This window comes from Bactrocera neohumeralis, chromosome 6, assembly GCF_024586455.1.
Source record: "Bactrocera neohumeralis isolate Rockhampton chromosome 6, APGP_CSIRO_Bneo_wtdbg2-racon-allhic-juicebox.fasta_v2, whole genome shotgun sequence".
In the NCBI taxonomy this organism is placed as follows: Eukaryota; Metazoa; Arthropoda; class Insecta; order Diptera; family Tephritidae; genus Bactrocera; species Bactrocera neohumeralis.
This window is the reverse complement of record NC_065923.1, coordinates 29016306-29040538: the sequence shown is the minus strand read 5'-3', so window position 1 is coordinate 29040538 and position 24233 is coordinate 29016306. Positions and strand designations below refer to the sequence as shown.

The following is a 24233-nucleotide window of genomic DNA, read 5'->3' as shown; positions in this document are numbered from 1 at the left end:
AGCAAGCAATCAAAAAACAAAACCGCCAGAACTAATCAGCAGAAAAGGCTTCGTTTTCCAACAGGACAACGCTAGACACACACACATCTTTGATCACTCGACAAAAACTGAGAGAGCTTGGCTGGGAAGTTTTGATGCATCCACCATATAGCCCTGACTTTGAACGATCGAACTACCAATTGTTTCGGTCAATGCAGGACTCCCTTGATGGAGTAAAGTTGGCTCAAAGAGAAGCCTGTAAAATTTAGTTGTCGCAGTTTTTCGCCCAGAAACCAGAAAAGTTTTACACTGATGGAATAATGCCTCCAGCGAAAAAATTGCAAAAATGGGCGACCAAAATGGTACATATTTGGTTCATTAAAGTTCATTATAAATATAAAAAAAAAATAAGTTGAAGTTTGAAGTAGAAATACGAACTTTTTCGACTACCCTATATTGCCCGAATTGCCGATTGGATAAACTATCGAGTTGACTTGATAAAATGGCGAGTTAATCGCGGCCAATTTCTTTAAACTCTCGTTATTAAATCGTATATTGATAATGCAAAGTATTGATTGAGAGAGGTGTTAAAGAGAGAGAGTTTCAGCATAACTAGTTCTTCACTTACAGAGCAAGCTTAGAATGAAAGAAATCGCGTGCAAAACTCATAACTCACTTTTTCCTCCTATGAAAGCTGTCTACGAAACCTGTCCGAACGTGTCCGACATCGTTTTGAATTTTATGCGATTTTTAAGAAATTAAAGTCAAATTTTATTGCATTCGGCGTACATATGGGCAGACAGATATTACTAAAACTGTAAATCTTGCAGATTTGTTGACCGCAGCGCTGCAAGTAAAAGCGAAATACGCGGCCACAGCCACGAGCCGTCAGTCAGTACGAGTATTTTAAGAGTTACAAGCTCGTAGGAAAAGCTGTGTGGCACCGGCTAGCTCCACTCACTACCGTCGCTGCTGCTGTTGCTGCTGCACGCGTTAGCTGCCACAGGCGTACAACAAATTTTGGAGACTCGACTTTTTTCATTTACAGTTGTGTGTGTGTGTGTGTGCTTGATTGCTATTATTTTTATGATTCCGTGTGCTGGTTAACTGCAATTGCACGAGCGCTGGTGGCCGAGTGGTATCAAGGCGTCGCTGCTTTTCTTGCTGTGGCTAGTACGTTCGGATATCTGTATGTATGTATATATGTATGTGTATGTTTAGAAAAATGAATTTACGTGCCTGAATGAGCTTTATGTGATTTCCAGATTGATGATTTTTGATATTGAGTAGAAACTTTTATGAGACTATAATTTTCATTGTCGAGTTTTTCACTTGTCTTTTTGGCGTTGCGTTCACTGCTGAGTTTCTCACTTTTTCTTGAACGTTTTGCATTTGATTTGTATTTTATAGGAGAAAGGGAAAGTAACATTTACCGAATTGCAATTGCAAGGCGTTTGCGAAAGTGTGTGTGTGTGTGTTTGTGTGGAGTTTTGTTGTGGACAATGTTTTGATAAGTAAATAGATAGTGGGTGTATTATATGTTGATTTCAAGCGTGATTAGCTTGTCGATTTTTCCACAAAACACAGGAAAAAACTAACTTGGGTTGCACCGTAGCTGCAATACCCTTCACAGTTTAAGAAGTTTTCCATTTAAAAGCTTGATTTTGATCAGTCAGTTTGTATGGCAGCTATATGCTATGGTCGTCCGATCTAAAAACAATTCTTTGGAGATCAGAGCGTTGCCTTGGAAAATATTCTACATGAAATTTCGTAAAGATATCTAGTCAAATGGAAAAGTTTTCCATACAAGGACTGGCTTTTGACCAAACAATTTGTATGGCAGCTATATGCTATAGTGATCCGATCTGAAATCGGAGATTAGTGCGTTGGTTTGAAAAATATTCTATGCGAAATTTCTTGAAGATATCTCTTAAATCAAAAAAAATTCTATACAAGGACTGGATTTTGACCGATCAGTTTGTATGGCATCTATATGCTATAGTGAACCGGATTAATTTCTTCATTGCCTTATTTTCCATGCTATAATGGATTTTGACCGTTGAGTTTGTATGGCAGCTATGTATATGCTATAATGGTACGATCTAAAAGATTTCAACGCAGATTGTAGCGCTGCCTTAGACAATTACTCTTGTCAAATTGTGTGGAGATATCTTGCGAAATAAGCGAGTTTTCCATACAATGACTGAATTTTGACCGATCAATTTGTACGGCAGCTATATCTTATAGCCGTCCGATATCGACGGTTTCGACATATGAGCAGTTTCTTCGAGAAAAAAGAAAGTGCGCGAAATTTCAGAACGATGTCTCAAAAACTGAGGGACTATTTCAAGTATAAACGAGCCGACAGATGGACTAAATCGACTCAGTTTTCATGTTGATCTTTCACATGTGTTACAAACTTCTTGGCAAACTTAATATAATCTATACAGGGTATAAACAATTAACTGAAATAAAAAGTTTGTTTTGAATAATAAATTATACGATTTTGCGCTGTAGATTTGCATTGAACCCCCACACCAAAGCGGGTGCAATGACCAAGCCACTATATTTTAATTCACTTTTTTTTGCTATTTTCCGAGAAATGTAAGCGAATCCGGTTTTACGTTTTTAATTTTCAATTACATAGCGCTCCCCAAGCGCATTTACATTTCCAAATTGTCCAAATAATAGTTTTTTTTCGCACTCTCTCATATCGCTGATCGTCGGTTGTCTCATTTTGTGATCCGCAAACATGATCTTATCGAATGTCAATTGACACCTTTTCACATTATTCACCTGAATACACACCACACCACACACTACGTAATCAAATTGATTGGCGTCGCGCAAAATCGGATCAAGTGGGCTTAAAAAAGCCTGCGAGTCGCCGCTGCGGCAGCTCAAGCGTCAAATGCCAATCAGTAGTGAGCAATCAACCACCACTAGCCACCAAACAACACTCAACTGGCCGTCTGCTATTGATCACATACACTTGGCCAGTTAACGGTGTCTATAATTTAGACACTTAATGCACAATTCACAATGAGTTTGCGATTTTTTGAAGTTATTTTTTTGCAATTTTTCGGCTTTGCATTTTTGCGACAACTTTTTTGGCGTTGGCTTGCAATCTAGTTGAAATGCTCTAATTAAGCGCAAATAATGTGGTATATATGTATGTATGTATGTACAGATAAAAAAGTTTCTTTGTGAGTGTATATGAATGTATGTATGTACGATTTTGCTGTGTCGCTTACCACGAGCGCATCACATGTGTGACCTGCTTCGGCTTTAAGTGGAAGTATTCGTAAAAGTAGGTGGAATTATCACCAATGTTTGCGAATGATAACAGAAATTTGTCATCAGCTTAGCGAAAATTGGGTGGAGTACAGTAAAATTCAATGTTTTCTATGAAAGTTTGCTCGAGGTTATATTTGATATAGATTCAAAGTGTCATATACTCAGTTTTAACATGTTGAAGTATCTTTATACTTATATGAGTACCCATGGCTTGTACTTAAATTAAAATTAGTAGGATTGTACTTAATTACTATGCCGAATATGAGCGTGATCTGTCAACCAGTTTGTTTACAGCAGCTTCTAAGGCGCTACACCTCAGTAGTGCGTTGCGATTTTTGGAATGGATAAAAATATCGAACAAAGAATTTGACTAAAATTTTGTATTTCTAACCAAATTTCGTGTGCTTTATCGTTGAAAACACTGGAACAGGCTAACAGTGATACAGTTTTATCGAAATCACAAGCCTACGAGTGGTACAAAGGCTCCAAAGACTACCAAGAGATCGTTGAAGACATGCCTCGTTATGCACACCCTTCGACCTTTTCAACTGATGAAAAATTAAAAAAGGTGAAGGATGTAGTGCTTGAAAATCGTCAGACAAATGTTAGAGAGATGGGAACAAAGCTCGACATCTCTCGCGAGGTCGTTCGTATGATGTTGAAGGATATTTTGGGTGTAGAACGCGTTCCCGCTCGACTCGTTCCAATAAAGCTGAATATTTTTCAAAAAGAGTACCGTAAATAGGTCTCTTTGGACATGCTTGATTGTGCGAATTCTGATCCCACATTCATGGAGAGCATTATAACACAACAATCATCGGAATGAAGGGGAAAAAATTTGCCGAAACCAAAAAAACACTCCAAATGCGCTCAAAAATCAAGGCGATGTTCATTGTTTTTTTCGATATTCATGGTTTTGTGCATCATGAATCTGTTCCGGAGGGACAGACGGTCAATAAGGACTTTTTTTGGCCTTATTGAGACGTTTGCTTGAGAACATCCGTCGAAAACGGCCGGAATTGTGAAAGAACAATTAATGAATTTTACACGATGATAACGCACCATCGCATCGAGCCACGATTGTGATCGATTTTAAAGCCCAAAACGCAATGAATACCATCGATCAACCAACGAATTCACAAGATTTGGCACCGTGTGAGTTTTTCTTGTTCACCAAACTGGAATTAATATTTGGAATATATCTCGCACCGATAGCATTGCCGACAGTGTCTTCATTTCACTCAAAATAATACTCTCAAACAATTTTGTGATTATTATACTTAGGAAAGCACAAGACTTAAAGTTCACTGGCAACTCAAGAATAAAAGCGTCATTTATTAAAGGCTTAAATAAGACCTCACATTTCGCTCGAAGTCGCAAACACACAGTCGCCTACAACTGAGCAATAGACTTCCTCTACAACAGCAGTTATGCTAATTTTGAGCTTGCATAACGCGCTAAATCCCTTAAAAAAGCGAATTTCCGCCACTCACGTCCTTGCTGTGCCTTATTTGCATCTCAAACTCACAGTTTAAACAGCCATTCACTCTTTAACATACACACACACACATACAAATACACCCACACATACAGAGACAACATAACAATGCCATATGGTGTCGCTTACCTTATTCGGCGATACATGCCAGGAGCGTCGTGTGCCCTGTCGCTGCTGCTGTGTCAGGAGGTGTGTCTGTTGATTGTCGCGCAGTCCGACACCGTTGTGGGCGTTCGCATGGCTGCTGGCATGATGACTACTGCTGCCGCTGCTGCTGATGGTGCCACCGCTGCTGTTAATGGACAAATGATCATAGCAAGCGGTGGAGTTGCTGTTCAAGGTGAGCAGGCTGGGTGCCAGCGAGGGACACGGTGAGGGCGGTGGCGACAGCGAATAACAGCCGGAATCGTAAGAGTTTAATATGCGTAGCCGATTGCCGGGACAGAGGCCCTGAAATGAACAAAGCGAGGAAATATATAGAAATATGTGAAAAATAATACGTAAATAGTGTGTTTAACTGTATATACCGCTATTTAATTCCTACAACAATTAAGTAACTAGCTCAAATCAATGGCGAAAAGTTAATTGTGATTCATTGCCTTTGCTTAAATGGCCTCAATTGCTTTGTTCACTTGCTGTTCATTGTTAGAAAATTGCCAACAATTATTTGATAGATTTGCGAAATTAATATTTATATATTTATGTGAATTGATAAATTGTGGCAATATTGAAAAATCGGTGGCACAGTCACGACAATAATTAAGTGGCGGACATAACCGTCAACCGCCATGCCATTGTGCAAACGATGAATTATTATATTGCAATTAAAGAGAATGCACACATATAAGATACATACATATACACACACCTTATATGTATACATATGCAGGTTTGTGTATAAGATATACTTGTAGGTAGCTGTTTGCCCTAGTTACACCCAGTTTAATTTCGGCTTTTCATACAAACCCTGTAGGAAAATTTTCAAAAAATTTGCTTATATTTCATTCTTTACGTTGCGTTCCGTTGACTAACGATTTTTGTTCTCATTTGGATATCCCTTAATGCATATCCATTTATTGTCTCAATTCTCCTTTTAATATTTTTTTCGAACTGTATCTATAAATAATAACCAGTATTGCCAATATTTCTTGGTCTACGCTCGACTCATCTCTTTTCTCTAAAATTTTTTCTTCGGTTTCTCTGCTTGGAGTTTTAATTTTGGAGGTGGAAACTAACGGAGCATCTATCTATCTTTTGCAATTGAAATAGTTTTTTTTTCCAAAGCCAGAACTATCCATAGAGCAGTGGAAGATTTATTAACCCGTATAAGGTTTTTTCAGTATGTTGGAATCAGAATGTTACTGTGATCGATCGACCGATAGATGGAAATCGGCGGTGATTTGTATCCGTAAGTGAGGGAGGGGGTTCTTCCGTCTTAGAGGGATTTTTGCGCGAAACCATATAACTCTTCTTCATACCTTTTATCCATAATAAAAAAAAAAAAACAATATGAAAAGTCGTAAAATTAAGCAAAAAACAATATTCTCAGAGTCGTTTGACTACACTGACTGTTTCTCCCTAAATTCTACAGCAATATATATTTCAGCGGTCTTACTTTTTTCCTACAAGGCAGCTTTCGAATATTTCTGAATATTTATTTCATCGTACTTACTTTTTTCCTGCCCTTTCGATATTCCGAAAAAGTCTTACTTTTTTCCTTCAGAGCAGCTTTCGATTTTCGAAAATTATTTTCATTGTCCTTACTTTTTTTCCTATAGGAAACATTTCGATTTTTCGAAAATTTTGTAAAGGGCAATTCGATTTTCCGAATAATTTATTTCAGCTTTTTTACTTTGTTCCTACAGGACGGTTTTCGATTTACCGAATATATAATTCAACTCCTTTCCATTGTTTTATAGGGAAGCTTTTGGTTTGGAAAATATTTATTTCAGAGTTCTTACTTTTTGCCTCCTCACCGTCCTTACTTTCTACCTATAAGCAACCTTTTGATTTACCGAATATACATATAATCGAACCATTCCTTTGTTTTACGGGGAGCTTTCGGTTTTGAAAATATTTCTTTCATACTTCTTTCCTACAGGTCAGCTTTTGAGTTTTCTAATATTTATTTCATTACTATAATTTTTTTCCTACAGGGCAGTTTTCGATTTTCCAAAAATTTATTTCATGGTCCATTTTCCTGCAGGGAAGCTTTTGGTTTTGAAAAAATGTATGTCAGAGTCCATACTTTTTTCCTACAGGTCAGCTTTTGATTTTTTCCAATATTTTTTCCCAGTTTTGATTTTCCAAAAATTTATTTCAATTTTTCCTAAAATTTGGAAAAAAAAAATATTTCAGGTCAGCTTTTGATTTTGCCAATATTTATTTACTTTAAATTTTTTTTTCCTAGCTCTTTACTTTTTTCCTATAGGGCAACTTTCGATTTTCCCAAAATTTATTTCAACTATTTTATTTTTTTCCTACAGGGCAGTTTTCGATTTACACAATATATATAATCCAACTCCTTTGCTTTATTTTACAGGCGAACTTTCGGTTTTGAAAATATCTATTTCAGACTCCTTATTTTTTTCTTACAGGTCAGCTTTTGATTTTTCTAATATTTATTTCCTTGCCATAAATTTTGTTCCTACAGGGCAGCTTTCGATTTTTCGAAAATTAATTTTTTTTTATTTTTTTCTTTAAATGCGTGGCAACATTGCAAATATTATTTGTGCAAATTTATGCTGCATTTATGTGTTTATTTCTGTTGTTGTTGTGGTTTCAGTTGCGGCAGTGATGCGACGAATGTTGTTGATTGCTCCAAATTCACGACAACCGAACAACAAGCCAACCCACCGAGCTGTCAACAAGTAAGCGCACAACACATGTTGTCAATAAAAGCCAAAAGCAACAACAACAACAACCATATAGCCGCAGACACGCCAACATGTATGTATGTGCGACACGCCACCACATTGTTGCCAACGCTCGCGCCAAGCAATCAAGCAGCAATAATGTTTCGCCGGCGCTTTTGTTTCTAGGTAGCAGCATACATACTAATGCCGTTACTGCAGTTGCTGCTGTTGTTGCTATTGTAATTGACTTTTGGGTTAATTGTTTCTATTAGAGTGTGGTGTTGGCTTTTTAATTAAACTTTTCCAATTTTTATTGCCGCCAGCGTGTTTGTTGTAGTACAGCAATGAAAGTATTGTTGTTTATTTTTTTTATTTTTGGTTGTTTTTAATTTTTTATTGCCTTTGCATCGCGCTTGACAAACTGTTTTGCCGGCCAATCATTCACGCGAAACATTAACGCTGATTATTTCGCCGCTGACAAGTGGTTTCTGCGCTGCTTTGACGCTAAGCCGCCGCCGCCTGAGTCGCTTGGCGCCGCCAGCTTTGTGGCTGCAGTTGCTCGTTGCTGCAGTTGATGTAAATATGTTTGTGTTTGTGTGCTTCCAACTCGCTTTGTGGCATGTGGCGCATTTAAACGGCGCTTAATTAAATTGTTAGCAAACACACACACTCACATACACTAACAACGTGACGCACCGAAATCAATGCCCCAGTGTATTAAATTAAAATAAATTAACGTTTTGTCTGTCAGTTTGACACTGCCAGCCATAAATATCCATTTAGTACGATTTTTGGCAGTGAATCGATTATTTTCGAATTTTTGCAATAGACTCTCAAGGTTGCACGCTACTGCGAGATAGTGCATTGACAGATAAATACAAATGTAGCTATGGATTTATGTATGTATTTAATTGCATTAGTGAGAACTAATTTCGGTTTTTAATGAGGACTTTATACTCAGTCTGGGAAATCAAAGTATTAAAAAAAATAAACAAATTAACTTAAAGTTTATTCGTCAAAATGGAATGGATATGTAAATATTCATAGATATGAATTGTACGTTGTGATCAAATTTGACCCAGATTGGTACATTTTAACTGCACGCGCATACTGAATCGATAACACAATTTTTCTTATATTGGTACATCCTTTTTATGTTCTTGTGAAGATAGTTGATTTTTCGAAGCAAAAGATTGGTTGGCGATTTGGCGATACCAAGAAAAAAACTGAACAAGGAGTTCGCTTCAAATTATTGGCGGCGAGACGGAGTTCTATGAATATATGATCTGTGGGCAAAAAAGAGTTAAACTTTTTAATTTAAATTTCACGCGAAAACCCATTCGTCGAAATATTTTTTTTTCTAGGTATGACTGTCAGTGAGATCTGAGCCAAATGTCATATCAAACTAATCATAAGTGTTTAGTATACGCTTGTCTTTTTGAAGTACATTAAGTGCATTCAGCGATTTTTAAGACGAGTGAAACTATTCAACAAAGAAGGGCTTGGGTGATAATTGTTTCACATGATTTAGGTACAAGAAAAGTGAAAGCACGTTTAGTTCCAAAATCACTAAATTTTTTCAAAAAACAGCGTGTGAAACAATGTTTTTCGACAACCAGAATGTCATGAAACGAATTATTACTGGCGATGAGTGTTGGATCTATGCTTACGACCCGTAAACAGACGATCAATCGGCCAAATATCGTGGCAATGGTGAGCCGAAGCCGAAGCCGAAAACCCACGTCAAAGCAGGCAAAAATGCAAGGTTATGTTGACAGTTTTCTTCGATTATGGAGATGTGATGCACTCCAAATTCCTACCGACCGGTCAAACTGTCAACAAAGAATACTATTTGAGTGTTATGTGTCGTTTGTGCGAAGCTATTCGTAAAAATAGGCCAGAATTATAGTCCGAATTTTCGTTTTACACCACTATAAGGCACCGTCACATACACATTTTTCGTAAGTTTTTCGCCAAATTTTCAATTATTATCGTGCCGCAACCACCGTATTCGCCTGATTTAGCTTCGTATGACTTCTGGCTATTCACCAAACTCAAACGCCCGCTCAGGGGAAACCGCTACGCGCATTGAAAGCTATTTCGGTAGTTGACTTTAACAACTGTTTCGAGAATTGGAAAAAACGTTGGCACAAGTGTATTGTGGCCAAGGGGGATTACTTTGATAGGAACGACATAGATTTTGAAGAATAAATTAAGAATTTTAAAATTACGAATAAAGTCTTACTATTTCTTGCTCATAGTAGTAACTTTGAAGGTGTGCAATCTATCGAATGTGACTCCAAAAATTAGCCGAAACCAAACAAATCAAAATTCACTGGAAGGCACTGAAGGCCATACTAACAGAGGCTTATAAAAAATATAAACAACGATGGTTAGTGATCCCTTAAATACATTTTCCTATTTTTCTTTTTTTTTTTTTTGACTCTGATTTACTCTACGATTTTTAAACGAAATTTTCTTCTTTTCTTGAACTACACTTATAGTCCTAAAAAATTATTTAATTGAGAGAAAATGAAAAAAGTTGTTACCAATTAGTTTCTAAAAGATAAATTGATAAATTTTTCCGTAAAAAATTCACATTTCTTTTATACATTACAAGCATAAGGCTTGCTGGCCTAAGATACCTGTTTTTATTTTACTTCAGATGGGGTCCCCCGTAGAGATCATGTCGTTATAATTAATTCCGGAGATAAGCGCAGTATGTTCCACTTGTAACAAGTGTCAATACAAAAAATGTTTATACGATGGTATACATAAAAATCATTTCCTTTTTTTACTCCCAGCTAAGCTCTAACCGTTACTTGGCGGTATTTTGTTACTTAGGGACAAGCCAGAGAGCATTTTTGGGATTATCGGGCTCAGCGTCTATGATTTCATAAGAACTACTCGCCTGACCTTGGCCTAGGTAGCTGTTTAACACGATTCGCTTGAAACGGTTTGCTCGAGAAATATGTTTCACACTTTTCGGTCATCTTCGTTAGAGATTAATTAACTTACGAACCGTACGAACTGACAAAGATACCTAGGGAACTGGAGAACTGAAGGTTTTTAGTATAATTAAATGAGCTTTTTCGCAAAATCAAATGATAGGAGTTAGAGTTTTCACTCACAAACTTTTTAAAATAAGTTCTAGGCTATCTATACACTCAAGTGTAAATCAAAGCGGAGGTAACATCAATTAAATAAGGAGTGGGGCAACTTTATACAAGTTAGTGGTAATGAAATGTTATTGTAGCTGCATAAAACATCGAGTTGTGTTAGGAGATGTTGCCGCCGTGACAGTTCTTGACCGAATCCAGACCAATTGCAGTTCCGATTACGAAGACCCGATTATTGTAATTATCACATATTTATATATCATCGATGATTTTCTGTTGGGATTTAAATCAGATGAACCTGTTCGAGGTGGCCTAATCTCGAGGGCGAGATGATGGTGATTTCTGAAGCCAATTTCCTGCTGCACAAATCTAACTAGATTAATCAGATTCCTTTAATGTCAATTCATGTGTATTCATTGGACATTAAGGTTCAAGCATTTTTCATATTTTTGTGAACTACAATGGTCTTCAATCTGTTTGAACCTAAGGTAATCAAACCTTAAATTTTAAATAATTAGGTAGGAGACGTTTAAATTTACGAGTATTTTCCAGAATATAAGGATATATGTGGACTTAGCTGAGTAGTTTCTCAAAATATATTTTTTTGTGGCACTCAAGTAGTAAGTCCTCAAATTCTACTAAGATCAAAGAAAACTGGGATATAAAGTGAAATAAAATGTATTTCCGGCTTGAGGCTTTTGCGATTATATTTTTGCTGTTATTAAGCATATAAATACATATATACAAATACCCATACATTCCCCTAAACTCGCATATCTTAAAGTATATATATATATATATTTTCCAGTAGTTCCTAGGTGGAACATATCTCAAAGTGCTTGTCAGAAAATTAACACCACACTAACCCCTTCAACTTTATTCTAAAGTACTTGCATGACTCTAGGCAGAACATGCGTTCAACTACAGCAGCAACAACAATAACTGCAAATTGAATGTCAAACATTATGTAGAATCCCACAAAAAAACTTTTGAAATGTTCTGCAATTTGCGTGCAATTAAAAACTAAATTCCACTGCGTGACAAGCAAGCGCCCCGTAGGGCCCCACCACATACACAGCAACGCTAAAACACTTGCAACAAGTTGACTGTCTCTCCAACCGTCTGCCTGTGCAATTGTTGCCACTTCGCACTCCTGCGGCTGTTGCTGCCACCGCAGCCACTTTGTAATTATTCCTGCACTAAAAATAGCAGCAAATCTAAAATGCTGTGAAATTAAAGTGCCGAGTCAAAAACAACAGCAACACCCTTGCGGCTATGTTGCTAATAGTGCTGTTAGTCGAAAACGCACGGCTGAAGAGCAGCAGAGCTGAGCGGTTGAGCGCCTGAGCGGATGCGTTGCTGATGCATAGATTAAGTAATTTTGCATATTTTATTAATAACAAAGCTGTCACTCAGCCAATCAGACAGTGCGTCCTGCAGTCATTCACTCCTTTACAGTGAACGCTTTGCGCTCTTACGCACGAAAATAGTTGCTGCCACTTGCACTTACCAGTCTGTCTGTCTTAATATAATATTTTGTGTGTTTGCTTTTATTGTTCTACTTCTGCCTTTGGCCGCAGCCAATTTAGGCATTACAAATGGTTTGCTGATAAAAATCTGACAATGCTGTTAACTTGTCGTTTAAGTTTGTTGCGCCGAAAATGGCAAATGCTTACCTCGCGTCCACGCAAACAGCAGAGCCACCAACCTTTGAGGCCGTCTGTGTCCTGTTCTATGACGGTGAGGACATCGCCTTTCTTGAAGGCCAACTCATCGGGCGAGTCGGCAATGTTGTCATAGATCGCTTTCGCATAAAGTTTCTGCAAAAGAAAAGAAGAATTTGAAGAGTTAGATGATTTATGAGATTCTGGGATAGATGTCGGCAGTCCGAAAACTATATTTTATGTTTTTGCTAACTGAGAAAAGTGTCACTTGTGTTTGTGAGAGTAAAGCTTTACTATTTGGAATCTTTATTCCTTAGATGTTACTGGATTAATAGTTGTATAATCGAGCGTTCACGCCAAGTTTTGAGTTTTTTCTTAAGTTTAATGAACTGCCGTCAAAATTAAGTATTTAAGATACTATGGTTGTAACTTTCATCTTTTAGAGCCGTTTTCTGTCAATGTCTGGTTAGTAGCCATCTGTCAGTTAAGTTATGGTTAACTTAACCAAGACTACTTCTTTCGGTAAAGAACATTTTTTTCTCAATGTCTGGTTAGCAGTCATCTATCAGTTAAGTGATGGTTACCTTAGCAAAGACTCTTACCAAAAATTGAGAAAACGGGTCTTAATTGAGTCTTAATTGAGTTTACACATTTTTCCCCTTACCAATAATCCAAACCGACTGAAAAAAAAAAGTTTTATAAACTTAAAAACTCAGTGCTTAGTAAAAAATAGCTGGTCAGGCTTTGCTCTTCTAAAGAAGAGACCTCGAAAACTGGTAATAAATAAGTGATTGATAATGAAGTCCGTATAATCTCGAACAATCGATCGTTAGTACGAAGGATATTATCAGTTTAAAGGTTCTCAAGTTGTTTCACTTTCGTGAAGCTTATGTGTCATACAGGGTTTGTCCAGAAAGTAACACAACTGATTTTCTTCCGCCGCGACTGGAGCGTACGCGCCCGACGGGATTCGGTAAAGGGCGTTTCAAGCTAATGAACGAGCGGCTGTCTCCCAGCATCTGAAGAGTCAGAACAAACATTTTCGCGCGACGTGTTTCTATGAGTGGTGCAAGCCGAAAATGTATCATTCGTTAGAGCAGAGGTACGCGATTAAATTCTGTGTGAAACTCGGTAAAACTGCGACAGAGACGTTTGATATGATCAAGCAGGCTTTCCCAGATGTTGCTTTAGCAAGAAGTGGTGTGTTTCGTTGCCACCAGGCCCTTTTGGAGGCCCGGAAAGAGGTCGCTGATGAACACCGGAAGAATGAGCAAATCCAAAGTGCAAACTATGCTCATTGTCTTTTTTGACATCAAAGGTATCGTCCACCATGAATTTGTTCCTCCTGGACAAACCGTCAACGCCAAGTTTTACGTGGAAGTCCTCAAGATACTCAAACGAAGGGTCAATTGGGTCCGACAAGACATCGTAGCTGATTGGAAGTTGCACCACGACAGCGTCCTGTCTCAAACCGCCATTCTTGTGAACAGCTACCTAACCAAGGCCGGCATCCCAACGCTTCCGCAACCGCCTTGCAGCCCAGATGTGGCTCCCAGAACTTTTTTTTGTTTCCGTGCCTTAAAAGGCCGATGAAAGGCAAGCATTTTGAGACGACAGCGGGGATCCAAGCAACATGCATCCCGGCTTTCAAAACTATGCCCTTCGTGAGGCCTTCAAGCTTGGAAATCGCACCGGCAGCGCTGTATCGACTCAGAAGGAGCTTATTTAAAACTTTGGTTCAAAAATTTTTTTAAATCGACTCAGTTCTATTACTTTTCTGTATATCTCTTTACGAAATACTCCAAAAGGCTGTGAACATGCGAGTGGTAAGCTCAGCATATCTGAAGTTTAGCAACACTCACCGCATGTCTTGCTATATATAGTATGGTACGAAAGGGCACAGATACGAAGTGTTAGTGATCCAGATATCTCTTTTATTTAATGTTTATGATGTTTTGAGACTGTGTATGACATTTTGGTTTCAAAATTCTTTCATAAATCTTCAACATATCTATATATCCATGCATGTTCTTAAGTCTTGTCCTTATCGAAACTGAAGTCGACTAACTGACCTTCACGATGTCAGCATATGAAATTAGATTTTGCATTTTTGACAATTTTGTCTTCGTTGTTTTTTTTTTTGCATTATACAACCTACATATTTCTGTGCCTCCCTTCTTCATCTGCTCCACCTTTTCGCAATAAAATTGTGTGCACTCGGCGGTTTTTGCGACTTAATTAAAAGGTAGAAATTCCAAGAATCCAAACAAGTTTGCTTGAAATCTGAGCAGATAAAAATGTTGAGCGCACGATAATGGATTATAATAAAGGCAAGCGCGGCTTTCATTAAGCCTGGCACTAACGCCACACAGTGTATGTACTCAGTACACTTGTATGTGCGTATGTACCGCACAGGCTGAATGTGGAGTTAGCGCCGAAGTTGTGTGTCGTCAAATGCTGCAGAATATGAATGAATGAATAAATTGAATGAATTGCGGTTGTGGCTTACTCAATGCTCTCCAATCTCAAACGCTACGCTTGGCATTTCCTGTTTACGTCTAAGCCTTTACGAATTTTTATAGAAGCACAGTTAGATATTGGTTTACATTTTTATTTTCTCTTTGTGTGAACCTTGTCTTTCTGAAGTTAAAGGTGTGTTTGTATAATACTTCTAACAGAACTGAGTTAATATGTATGTATGTATGTATGTGTGTGCTATGTGAATTTTCTCCGAACCCAATAAAGCACCGCTCCACCTTTTGGGGCTTGCCCTGTGACTGCTGACGTACATATACATTCGTATTTAGACACTAGAAGCCTGTCATTCGTTTCTTCTTGATTTTATGACTGCACGTTTTCTTAGAGAAACTTGTTTTTCTTTTCATTCGTTTCTTTATTATTTTTAAACTATTTATTTTTCTATTTTTATAGTCTTTTATATGATTTGTATTCGAAATAAAACTCGCACCATTTGCATTGTTTTGAGTGATATAAAAAAATCCAAAAAACATAATCGAAACCAAACCGCACTTGCATGCCAAGTGTCAAGAGTTGACTGCAGGAAAACCACTTAAGACCATGAATGCGCCTCAGCGCGGGCATGACACCACACACACTTTCGTAACAAAAGTAAATAAATTTCTATTTTTTCAATGTAAATTTCAATAGGCGGAAAATCGCCTTTGTCTTACACTAAAAGCCTGCGTCTAATTTGTCTAAGTCTGAACTTAATTTGGCTTTGTGAAGTGTGGCGTGAGAGTGACTCTCGAAATGCGTGTCTCAGGCCACATAAGTGCGTATGCATAGCACCAATGCTAATTGAAAATGTCAATATATCAATATGTCGAACGGTTGAACCGTTTTGTGCGTTCGGCTGTGTGGCGTTTGGGTGGTATATGACAGCCCTTTTAATTGCTTGTTGCGCTTGCGCAAAGGCTTTTGTGCGCGCTCGCCACGTATTTGCTTTGTGGCGAAATTGTAAATAGTGTTTCGGCTGAAAATTCGACATCTCATGCATCATTTGTGGTGTAAAGTTATTTGTAGTTTGTAATTTGTTTATTTTGCACTCGTTTGTTGGCGGGAAATGCATGCATATTTACATTATTTACATATGCGGTTATACATACATATTGGTTTTAGCGTTTAAATGCATATTTTTTAAGACTTGTTAAACCATAATTTTCTTAGAATTTGCTACAAGTTATAAATTTACACATTTGTGAATACAGTTTTGTGCAGCAAAGTGGAGGCACATGTTAAAAAATAAACATTTTTACTTAAAATATTTATATTTTTTTAACTTGTCTTAATTTTTCACAAAAACCTTTTTAGAAAACTCAAATTCTACCTAAGAGCATTCAAAAATATTATTCATTTTAAAAATTGTTAAGAAAATATATATTTTGCACAGTTTTGAGCAGATAATAATTTGGTGCTATTTAGATTTTTGAAGTTCGCAGTTAAGTATCTGTAAAAATGTGTTTAAGCGCTACTATCACTGTCTCGTTGTTCTAAAAATTTATTTGTTTGAGAAAAATTATGCCTAAATATCCTTGGCTATTAATGAAAAAGCTGTCTATTTTTTAAAATAATTTTTTGAAGCTTTTTATTTAAGGAAAATACAAAATTTATCTCAGATTGTACCCCAAATTTTGTCTTTTCCTTAGTTAAGAAATTTCAAAAGTTTATTATAAAAAAACTTGAGAGCTCTTTATTAATACTTAAGGATATTTAGAAATAATTTCCATCTGACAAACTTTAGTTCACTCATTTGTCTTTTATAAAGACCCTTTAGACGTTCTCACAATCATATTACCACAGCAAGAATTATCGGAAGATTGCACTTTCAGCAGAAAATTATTTATCTCTATTGTTATACAGAATAATATAATTTCCTAGGTACTCTATTACATATTTTAATATTCTTACGAAATCCTTATGATTTTTAAATAAAATTCTATTTCACAACGCATTCGAACACTATCACCCTAAATGTAGACAACATAGTCTTTCATAGCAGGTTAATTACGAGTATTGTTCATTGTAAAAACATATAATTAACTTGTCATGTCTACTACATTTCTAATAGGTACTAATAATGTCATTATGTCCAGAAAACGGTGGCTAAAAAGATTCAAACTTCCAAACGGAAGTGGCTGACACTGAGGTAGCGGTAGATCTACTCCTGTGGAGTACTGCCTCCTTTAGAGTGATGACTATCCACTCGAAGTTATTATTAATTTCATTATATTTTTTATTTATACTACTTTATAGACAAAAAATTATAATTATAAGATATTTTGTGAATAATCGGTAAATCCTTACTGTATTTTTAGGGCATTCTACCGAATTTTTTTATAACTTTCGGATCGTTTAATATATTTTCATAGTAGGTATTGATATTTTCTTTGACAAGTTTCACTTTATATCTTTTAGAAATGTATTTAAGCTTTCCATTATATTTTTACGCCGAAATGTAGGCAACAAATATTTCGCTATATTGTTTTTCTAGTGAGTTTTTATCTTAAAATAATCTAGACTATTGGTTTCACGCTAACTGGCAACATTAATAAGCAATCTTGCCATATTTGGAGTACAAGAAATCGTTCGATCCATAAATGCGACTGTTTGGAACAGAGTTTGCGTCAAAGCATTTTTCGGGTTATATTTTCTAAAAGAAAACGAACAGTCGATAGCTGTTAGCACATTTCGCTTTTCCCCAAATGCCTTAAAACAAACTTGAAGGTTACTGGTTTCGACAAAAATGGTACAATTTTGAAAATTAGATTTGGGATCCAACTAAAGACGCGTTTCAAGCTTTCCATTTTGCTTTAACGCCGAAATGTAGGCAACAAATATTTTGCATTTTGCATATCAGTACTATTTTATTGGCATACTGTATAGTTGGATTCCAAATCTGGCTAATTTTCAAAATTGTATGTACAATTTTCCAATAACATGAAGGAAGCATATACTTTTAAAAAATATGAAATAATTACAAAAATTTTTATTTTTTCATTCAAAAGTATACTGTTTTCAATTTTGATTTTGCCTTTTTTTAACATTCAAAACAAGTAGTATCTAATTTGTTGTACATAACTGTAAATTTGCAAAACATCGCATTAATATTCATTAATGTTTCATGGTCTCTGATAGAATTAGTTAAAGAAGCTTACTGCAATTCGCAAATCCAAGAAAATTGTTTTTCATTTGGTGTAAATTTGGGTCAACATAATATGTTTTTCTGGCAATTTAAAATTATTTACATTTGGCATTGAGCAGCAAATAATCACTTTGAAAACTTTAAACACTTTACGCTTAAATTTTTTAATTTAATTTGATTCTTAATATAAATTTTTACTACATATATGGTAATAAAAAATCGGTTAACTCATTGTTCTTGATGAAAACCTCATAGTTCTTGATGAACAAATCGAAAAATTAGCAACACTTTAAGTTCATGCAAATCTTTTTTCAAGCAAATCATGTTTTTCGCTCAAATGTTTTTCTATAAATCACCTCTACCATGATCGCGCAGTTATTTGAGCACTCAAAAATAAATAATAAAAATAACTACAACAGTAAAAAAAAATTATGTTCTAACAACAATAACCGTTACTGCTTCATTAACGCTACCGACTACTTGCGCGTTCGTCAAGTAAAGCTTCATTTATTTCATATTCATATTTTGATGGTCAAAGAGTACGTGAAGAAAAAAATTGTGAAAACTGAAGCAAAAACGTAGTAATAAAATATTAAGTGGGAAATAAAAACTATCGAGTGCAAAACTTTCTGTCGAAAGGTTATTAACCAACAGCGCGAAGAAAGAAGAAATCAGCAAAAGCTCAACACTCGTTAAAAACGCTCACAAAAAAAGTGGGGTTAATGAAAAGGTGGGAAAGCACAAAAAGTGAATATTCGAAATGACTTCATATTACCTGCGTACATAAAAGTAAAACGCAAGTTAACGCTTAATGAACACTTTTACAGAATATGCTGACTGAGCGAACGCAAGAAGCCGAGAAAAAACCCCATTACCCAGCTTGAGCTCTAAAAGTATCAGCTTACCGAATTGCGCCACAGCGCAGTTGACTGTCTCAAGCTGGCGGCCAAAGTGGGGATATATGCGGGGAGCAGTCTGCACAGTTGAACGGCAAAAGGCGAAATATGATGAATCACGTTGGACTAAAGTGTTGGCACTTTGTGTTATTTAAATATTGTCATAACTTGTTGATTGAGGTGTTACAAAGCCGGTGCAAAGTTGGTGCATACTTTTTTTTCGCTCTTGCCAAGAAAAGAGTACGAAAGCAAGTGCTCTCGCTGGCCTTTTGATCAGGAAGCTGCTTAAATAATGAATGGCATTCAGCTAATGAACTTGCAGCTGCTAAGGATTTAATGTCCTTTGGCTTTTGCCGCGGCTACTGCAACTTTTTGTTTGCAAAGGTAATGAGGAAGATACTTAGGAAGTGTATTCAAAGAGATTGCATCAATCTTATGTTAAAGTCATCATTTTTGCTTTGCGTTACTGGTGGTTTTATCATATTTGACTCGTTGGATGAAGTAGTCTTTCATTGCATTCCATGGAATAACTGACATTTTTTAACCTATTGAGTTGATTACAACTGTTTTGGAAACCTTAGTTAAGTACAGTTCTAACCTTGCATCATTTCATAACGAAACAACGTGCCGAAATAATGAAAATTTCTTATCAAAAATTGTCCAGATGAAGGGTGACGAAAATTTCACAGAATCTGCCAGCGAAAAAACGATAAAATCCAAGGGGGAAACATAAATTTTCAGCAAAGCGAATCATATTTTCTCGAAAAAATATAATGTTCGAAATTTTCTTCGGAAAAAATATTTTAAAAATTACTTCTCTTAAGTTTAAAATTAACCAAAAGTCATGAACATGAAAATAGCAAACTATTTTCTTCCATTCATATCCGTTTGACTGCAAAATAATGCAGCGTCTACATTTCTACGTGATAAAATAAACGAACAAACTGTCAGACAGACAGTCAATACCGTCATTTGAACACTTTCAAAATTTTGCACTTTGTTCGTGCGACTATTAACGACGAGCAGCACACAAAGAAATCGCAAACTGTTTTCAAATTTGCATAGAAAGAAGTCTGGGCACGTTTCGAGGTGTCGCTTGCGATATTCGACAATATAATTAACAAGCGCGCAATTGATGATTAATTTCGATTGTTGTTGGTAATAATAGACGAGGGCACTTTGAACACACCTGTTGCAAAAAGTGAAAAAGTGCGAAAATTATCAACACTACAAGCTTCTTTGTCTAGAATTCAATAGCAGCGTTTTTATGTACTTTAAGTTGAACTGAGGTATTGAAGGATCTCGAGTTACTAATAAGAAAAGTTCTAGGTTCTTCTAAAGGAATCTCTGGGAAAATATGTATATAGCATCTATATTTATTTTCATAAATCTCTAGAACCACCCGAATGCAACATATGCGTCTCAAACAACTACATTTTGTTTCAAAAAACGTATGCAAATATTTGTTCTCAGTCTCGAACATTAACCCAAACACAATTATGAGCTTATTTACATACAAACATATGTGCATATAGACTTAAAATGAGTACAACGACTCGTTGCTACGTGATCTTTAGACGAAAACCTTAAAAATTTATGTTTTTCTTAATCTAAAACGCCATACGAACGACATTGTGCTGGTTCAAGTTCACAAGTCATTTATTTAGCTTGTTTAAACAGATAAAGTACAAAGTGATATAAATCATCTTTGTAAAATTTTATACTAACAAAGTGAGTGACATTTTGCTTTTGAGAATTGCGACACATTTTCGAGGTAAATATTGTGTAAAAAATACCGCGAAACGTCAAAAAAAATCTTGGAATGATAAATAAACGGTGTGCAGGCATTAGGGTGAGTTAACAGTTTTATAATTCTCGAAAAAGTGTATATCTATCATTATTGGTTTTTGAAGTTATTTCTAAATCCTATACATAGGGAAAATTTATATTAATTAAAAAATGTTCATTGCTCCGTTTCGTGAACTTTGAAGCAAGAAATATTGCAAACTGCATAAATTTATAGGACTAGGTTAAGATTGTATAATTTTTCGAATAATTTTAATTTCAAAAATTTTAGCCTTCCCAATATGTTACCATATATTGGAATGGATCACACACCATTATTACTTAAACCGTTTTTAAGATTTTATTAATGTTTCCAAAAACTTGGCTGAAGGGAATCTAGGAGAGCTCCTTGAAACGTCTCAATCTCTCAAAATCCGGCAAATTAACAAATCAAAAAAGTCTCTCTACTAGAAATTTATAGAAAAAATGTAGTTAAATTAAAAAAAAATTAATTAATCGATATTTTCTAAAATGATATTTCCATGATGTTAACTTTGCGGTTCTCTTGAGTGCTCTAGTTCTCTCAAATCTGGAATATTTTAACTTTAACAAACAATTTTGCTCTTGAGTATTTTAAGAGAAGTTTTGAATAAATACTAATCATTATTTTAATCGAATTGAAATAACAGAGCGAATATTTCTGAATAAAAATTGTGTAGAAAAAAGTTATGGATATATGTACATATGTAGATGTGCCTCATTTTTTCCAAACCACATTCTGCTAAGTGATGAAATATTTTCGCTTAATTTTACGTAGATTGCCTTTTGTATTTCGGGATTTGGCTACCCTAGTGTTGCAATCTGGCAACTCACAACTTTATCGTAAAGTTTGATATTTTTGATATTACAAATGCTCAGAACGTTTTGGTCGTATGTCGCGGTCGCTTTTTGTGTTGTTTACAGTAACTTGATATATTCATTTCGGCCAAAAAATGGCCAAAATAAATCACGAACATTTTCGCGTGATTCTGTTTAGCAACTTTCGACATGGACTAACTCAGCAACAGTTCATCGTTAAACTTAAATCAATCAATGAAACTCCATCAAGGACCAGTGTTTATCGAAGGTATGGTGAATCCAATCGAAGTCGTAGATCACTGCAAGAATAATTTCGTGAAGATCGTAAGTTGTTTTTCCGGAAACTATAGAAGCTGTGCGCAAAATCTTATATCGCCAGATCGTCATGTGACCTATCGTGAGATAGAGACATGATGAAACGTAAATTTCTCCTATGAGCCCGAAAGTAAGGAACAGTGGAATGTATGGGTGTTTCAAGATGTGCGATCCAACAAAAGTTGTTCGAGCACGTAGCGCTTCTAAGCAAATGATTGTCTGTTATTTTTGGAACAACTGCAAATATCGCAACCATACGCCTAGGAAAACGCAGAACAGTAAATTCCAAGTAGTACACAATCATTTGTTTGCCAGTTGTCTGTCAAGAAATCATAAAAACCAACCGCCGAAGACAGATCACTCTTCACCACGAGAATGCGAGCTCTCTCTCATACAACGAGTGAAACAATTGCATTTTTGAGCACTAAAAAAAATCAATTTGGTGAGTCATCCATCCAGTCTTGACGTGGCACCTAATGTCTTCTTTTTATTAATCTTCGTAAAAGATAAAGTAATAGATCAACGATTTTTCGACACCTGAGAAGCTTGTTGATGAGTTCAAAAAGCATGTTTTTGGAGTTAACTCAATCAGAGTGGCAAAAGGGCTTCGGCTATTGCTTGAAATGCATGCAAAAGCTTATAGATCTTAATGGAGAAATTTTGAAAAACAATATACCGATATTTGAAAATTTATTTTTTTGTTCTGTAATAACGAAATATTAAAAGCTACCTACATTTCTAGATAAATCATTGTTTTTTTTATTTAAAGGCAATCAAATAGCCGAATGCTGTCATATTCCTAGTAGAAAGGGTTCTTGTACTAATTTTAAGAGTTCCTACTTGTCAGAACTACTTTTTAGGTAGGATTATGTTTCGAGACTTTTATTAATTATTAAATTACCATATATATTTTAAAGCAGAAAAGACTGTATAAGAAGTTGTGGTCATTGTAGTCCAATATTTTTCTATTTCAAAACTATAATAATGACCAGAAAATTTATTAGTGTAAGCAAAAACATATACATATGTATATAACCTTTCGGTCAATATGACCCAGCGGCATTACTATGGGGTTAACGAGAACCTGAAACAAAAAATATAGTTAATTCCATTCGTAAAAATGAATGAACCGTAGTAAAACCCCAAATCATTCTCAGAAACAGAATTCAACAAATACTCGCTCTCTTAAATAATCTGAGTTTAAAGCGGAGCTTCGCTCACGTAAACGCGTGACTCATGCACACAATTTAAGCCGAACAGTAACATAAGATCAGTACAATAAAAAAATCTGAAATCATCAAACGTCAAATTTGAAAAATTTCACTTCCATCAAATGAAGCTGAAAAAAGGTGAAAGATGCTTTATGAAAAAACCGAATTGGAATGTAAGTAATCCATCAATGGATGCTCTGTAGCGATAAAAAATGGTGTAAGAAACATTCCAACGTTTCAGCGAGTGAGTGTGAACACGCAGACAAAATCCATTAACAAAGCGGTGGCACGAAGTGCAACATAAGAAACACTTCAAAGGGCTTACTTGGATTAGAAACATATTTACATAAGCTTGCATAGCGAAGCATAGATATATCTGATAAGTGACTCATAACCCTAATCAATCCTAATCAATGGAACAATATTTGGAAAACACACCGGAAGTGCTAACAAAGTAGATACAAAACTATAAGTACAACAACAGTGAAATGTCGAGATTGAAATATAGAAAACAGATTAAAACTTCAAACATAACAAACGCTTAGTTTGGCATGTGTGTGGGTGTTAAGCTTGTTAACCATGTTCTTAGCCACATCTTTGTTGTCTACTCAATCGCTTCCTTCATTATCTCGACACTGCCCCCTCTATAATTATCAACATTTAAATATGAGTGCGTCTACTACTTCGGCTGTTCGAATGATTTCGTATTTACATATCTACATACTCGAACACTCAGTGTACTCATTCAAGATTAGCTTTGGCTTAGGCGCCTCTTTGCATACCGGCATTGTTGAACCGGTTAACTGATTGCCGTCGTTTCGCATAGCGTTGCGTCGTGTCGTTGTACTGCGTTGCGCACCGGATGCCAGCAAGTATGCGTCACGCATATTGTGTGTAACGAGGAGATTCCAAAGGTTTAATTTGCTTATGACTCTTCGGTGGTGCTCTTGACGAATTCGTCGAATTTTACGTGAATAGCAAACAAGCTATTTACATACATATGTACGTATAATATCGGTATGTTTATAAGTGAAATATGCTTTTTGGACGCTTTTGTCGAAATTGATTATCATTTAACATGCATTAGAGTACAT

General features: G+C 35.9%; 2 protein-coding genes across 6 annotated transcripts in view; one reads left to right on the top strand and one right to left on the bottom strand.

Moving 5' to 3' along the window:
* The window catches only part of LOC126762926 (dual specificity protein phosphatase 19), a 168564-nt gene that overhangs the window by 20986 nt on the left and 123345 nt on the right, over nt 1-24233 (top strand). The window lies entirely within an intron of this gene.
* LOC126762922 (breast cancer anti-estrogen resistance protein 1) overlaps nt 1-24233 on the bottom strand; it is a 122961-nt gene that overhangs the window by 18937 nt on the left and 79791 nt on the right. For both annotated transcript variants that reach the window (XM_050479965.1, XM_050479966.1), the window contains exons 2-3: nt 12425-12568; nt 4904-5224 (exon numbers count right to left, since the gene is read on the bottom strand). In XM_050479965.1, the coding sequence (XP_050335922.1) occupies nt 4904-5224; nt 12425-12568 (465 nt within the window). The remainder of the gene's footprint in view (nt 1-4903; nt 5225-12424; nt 12569-24233) is intronic.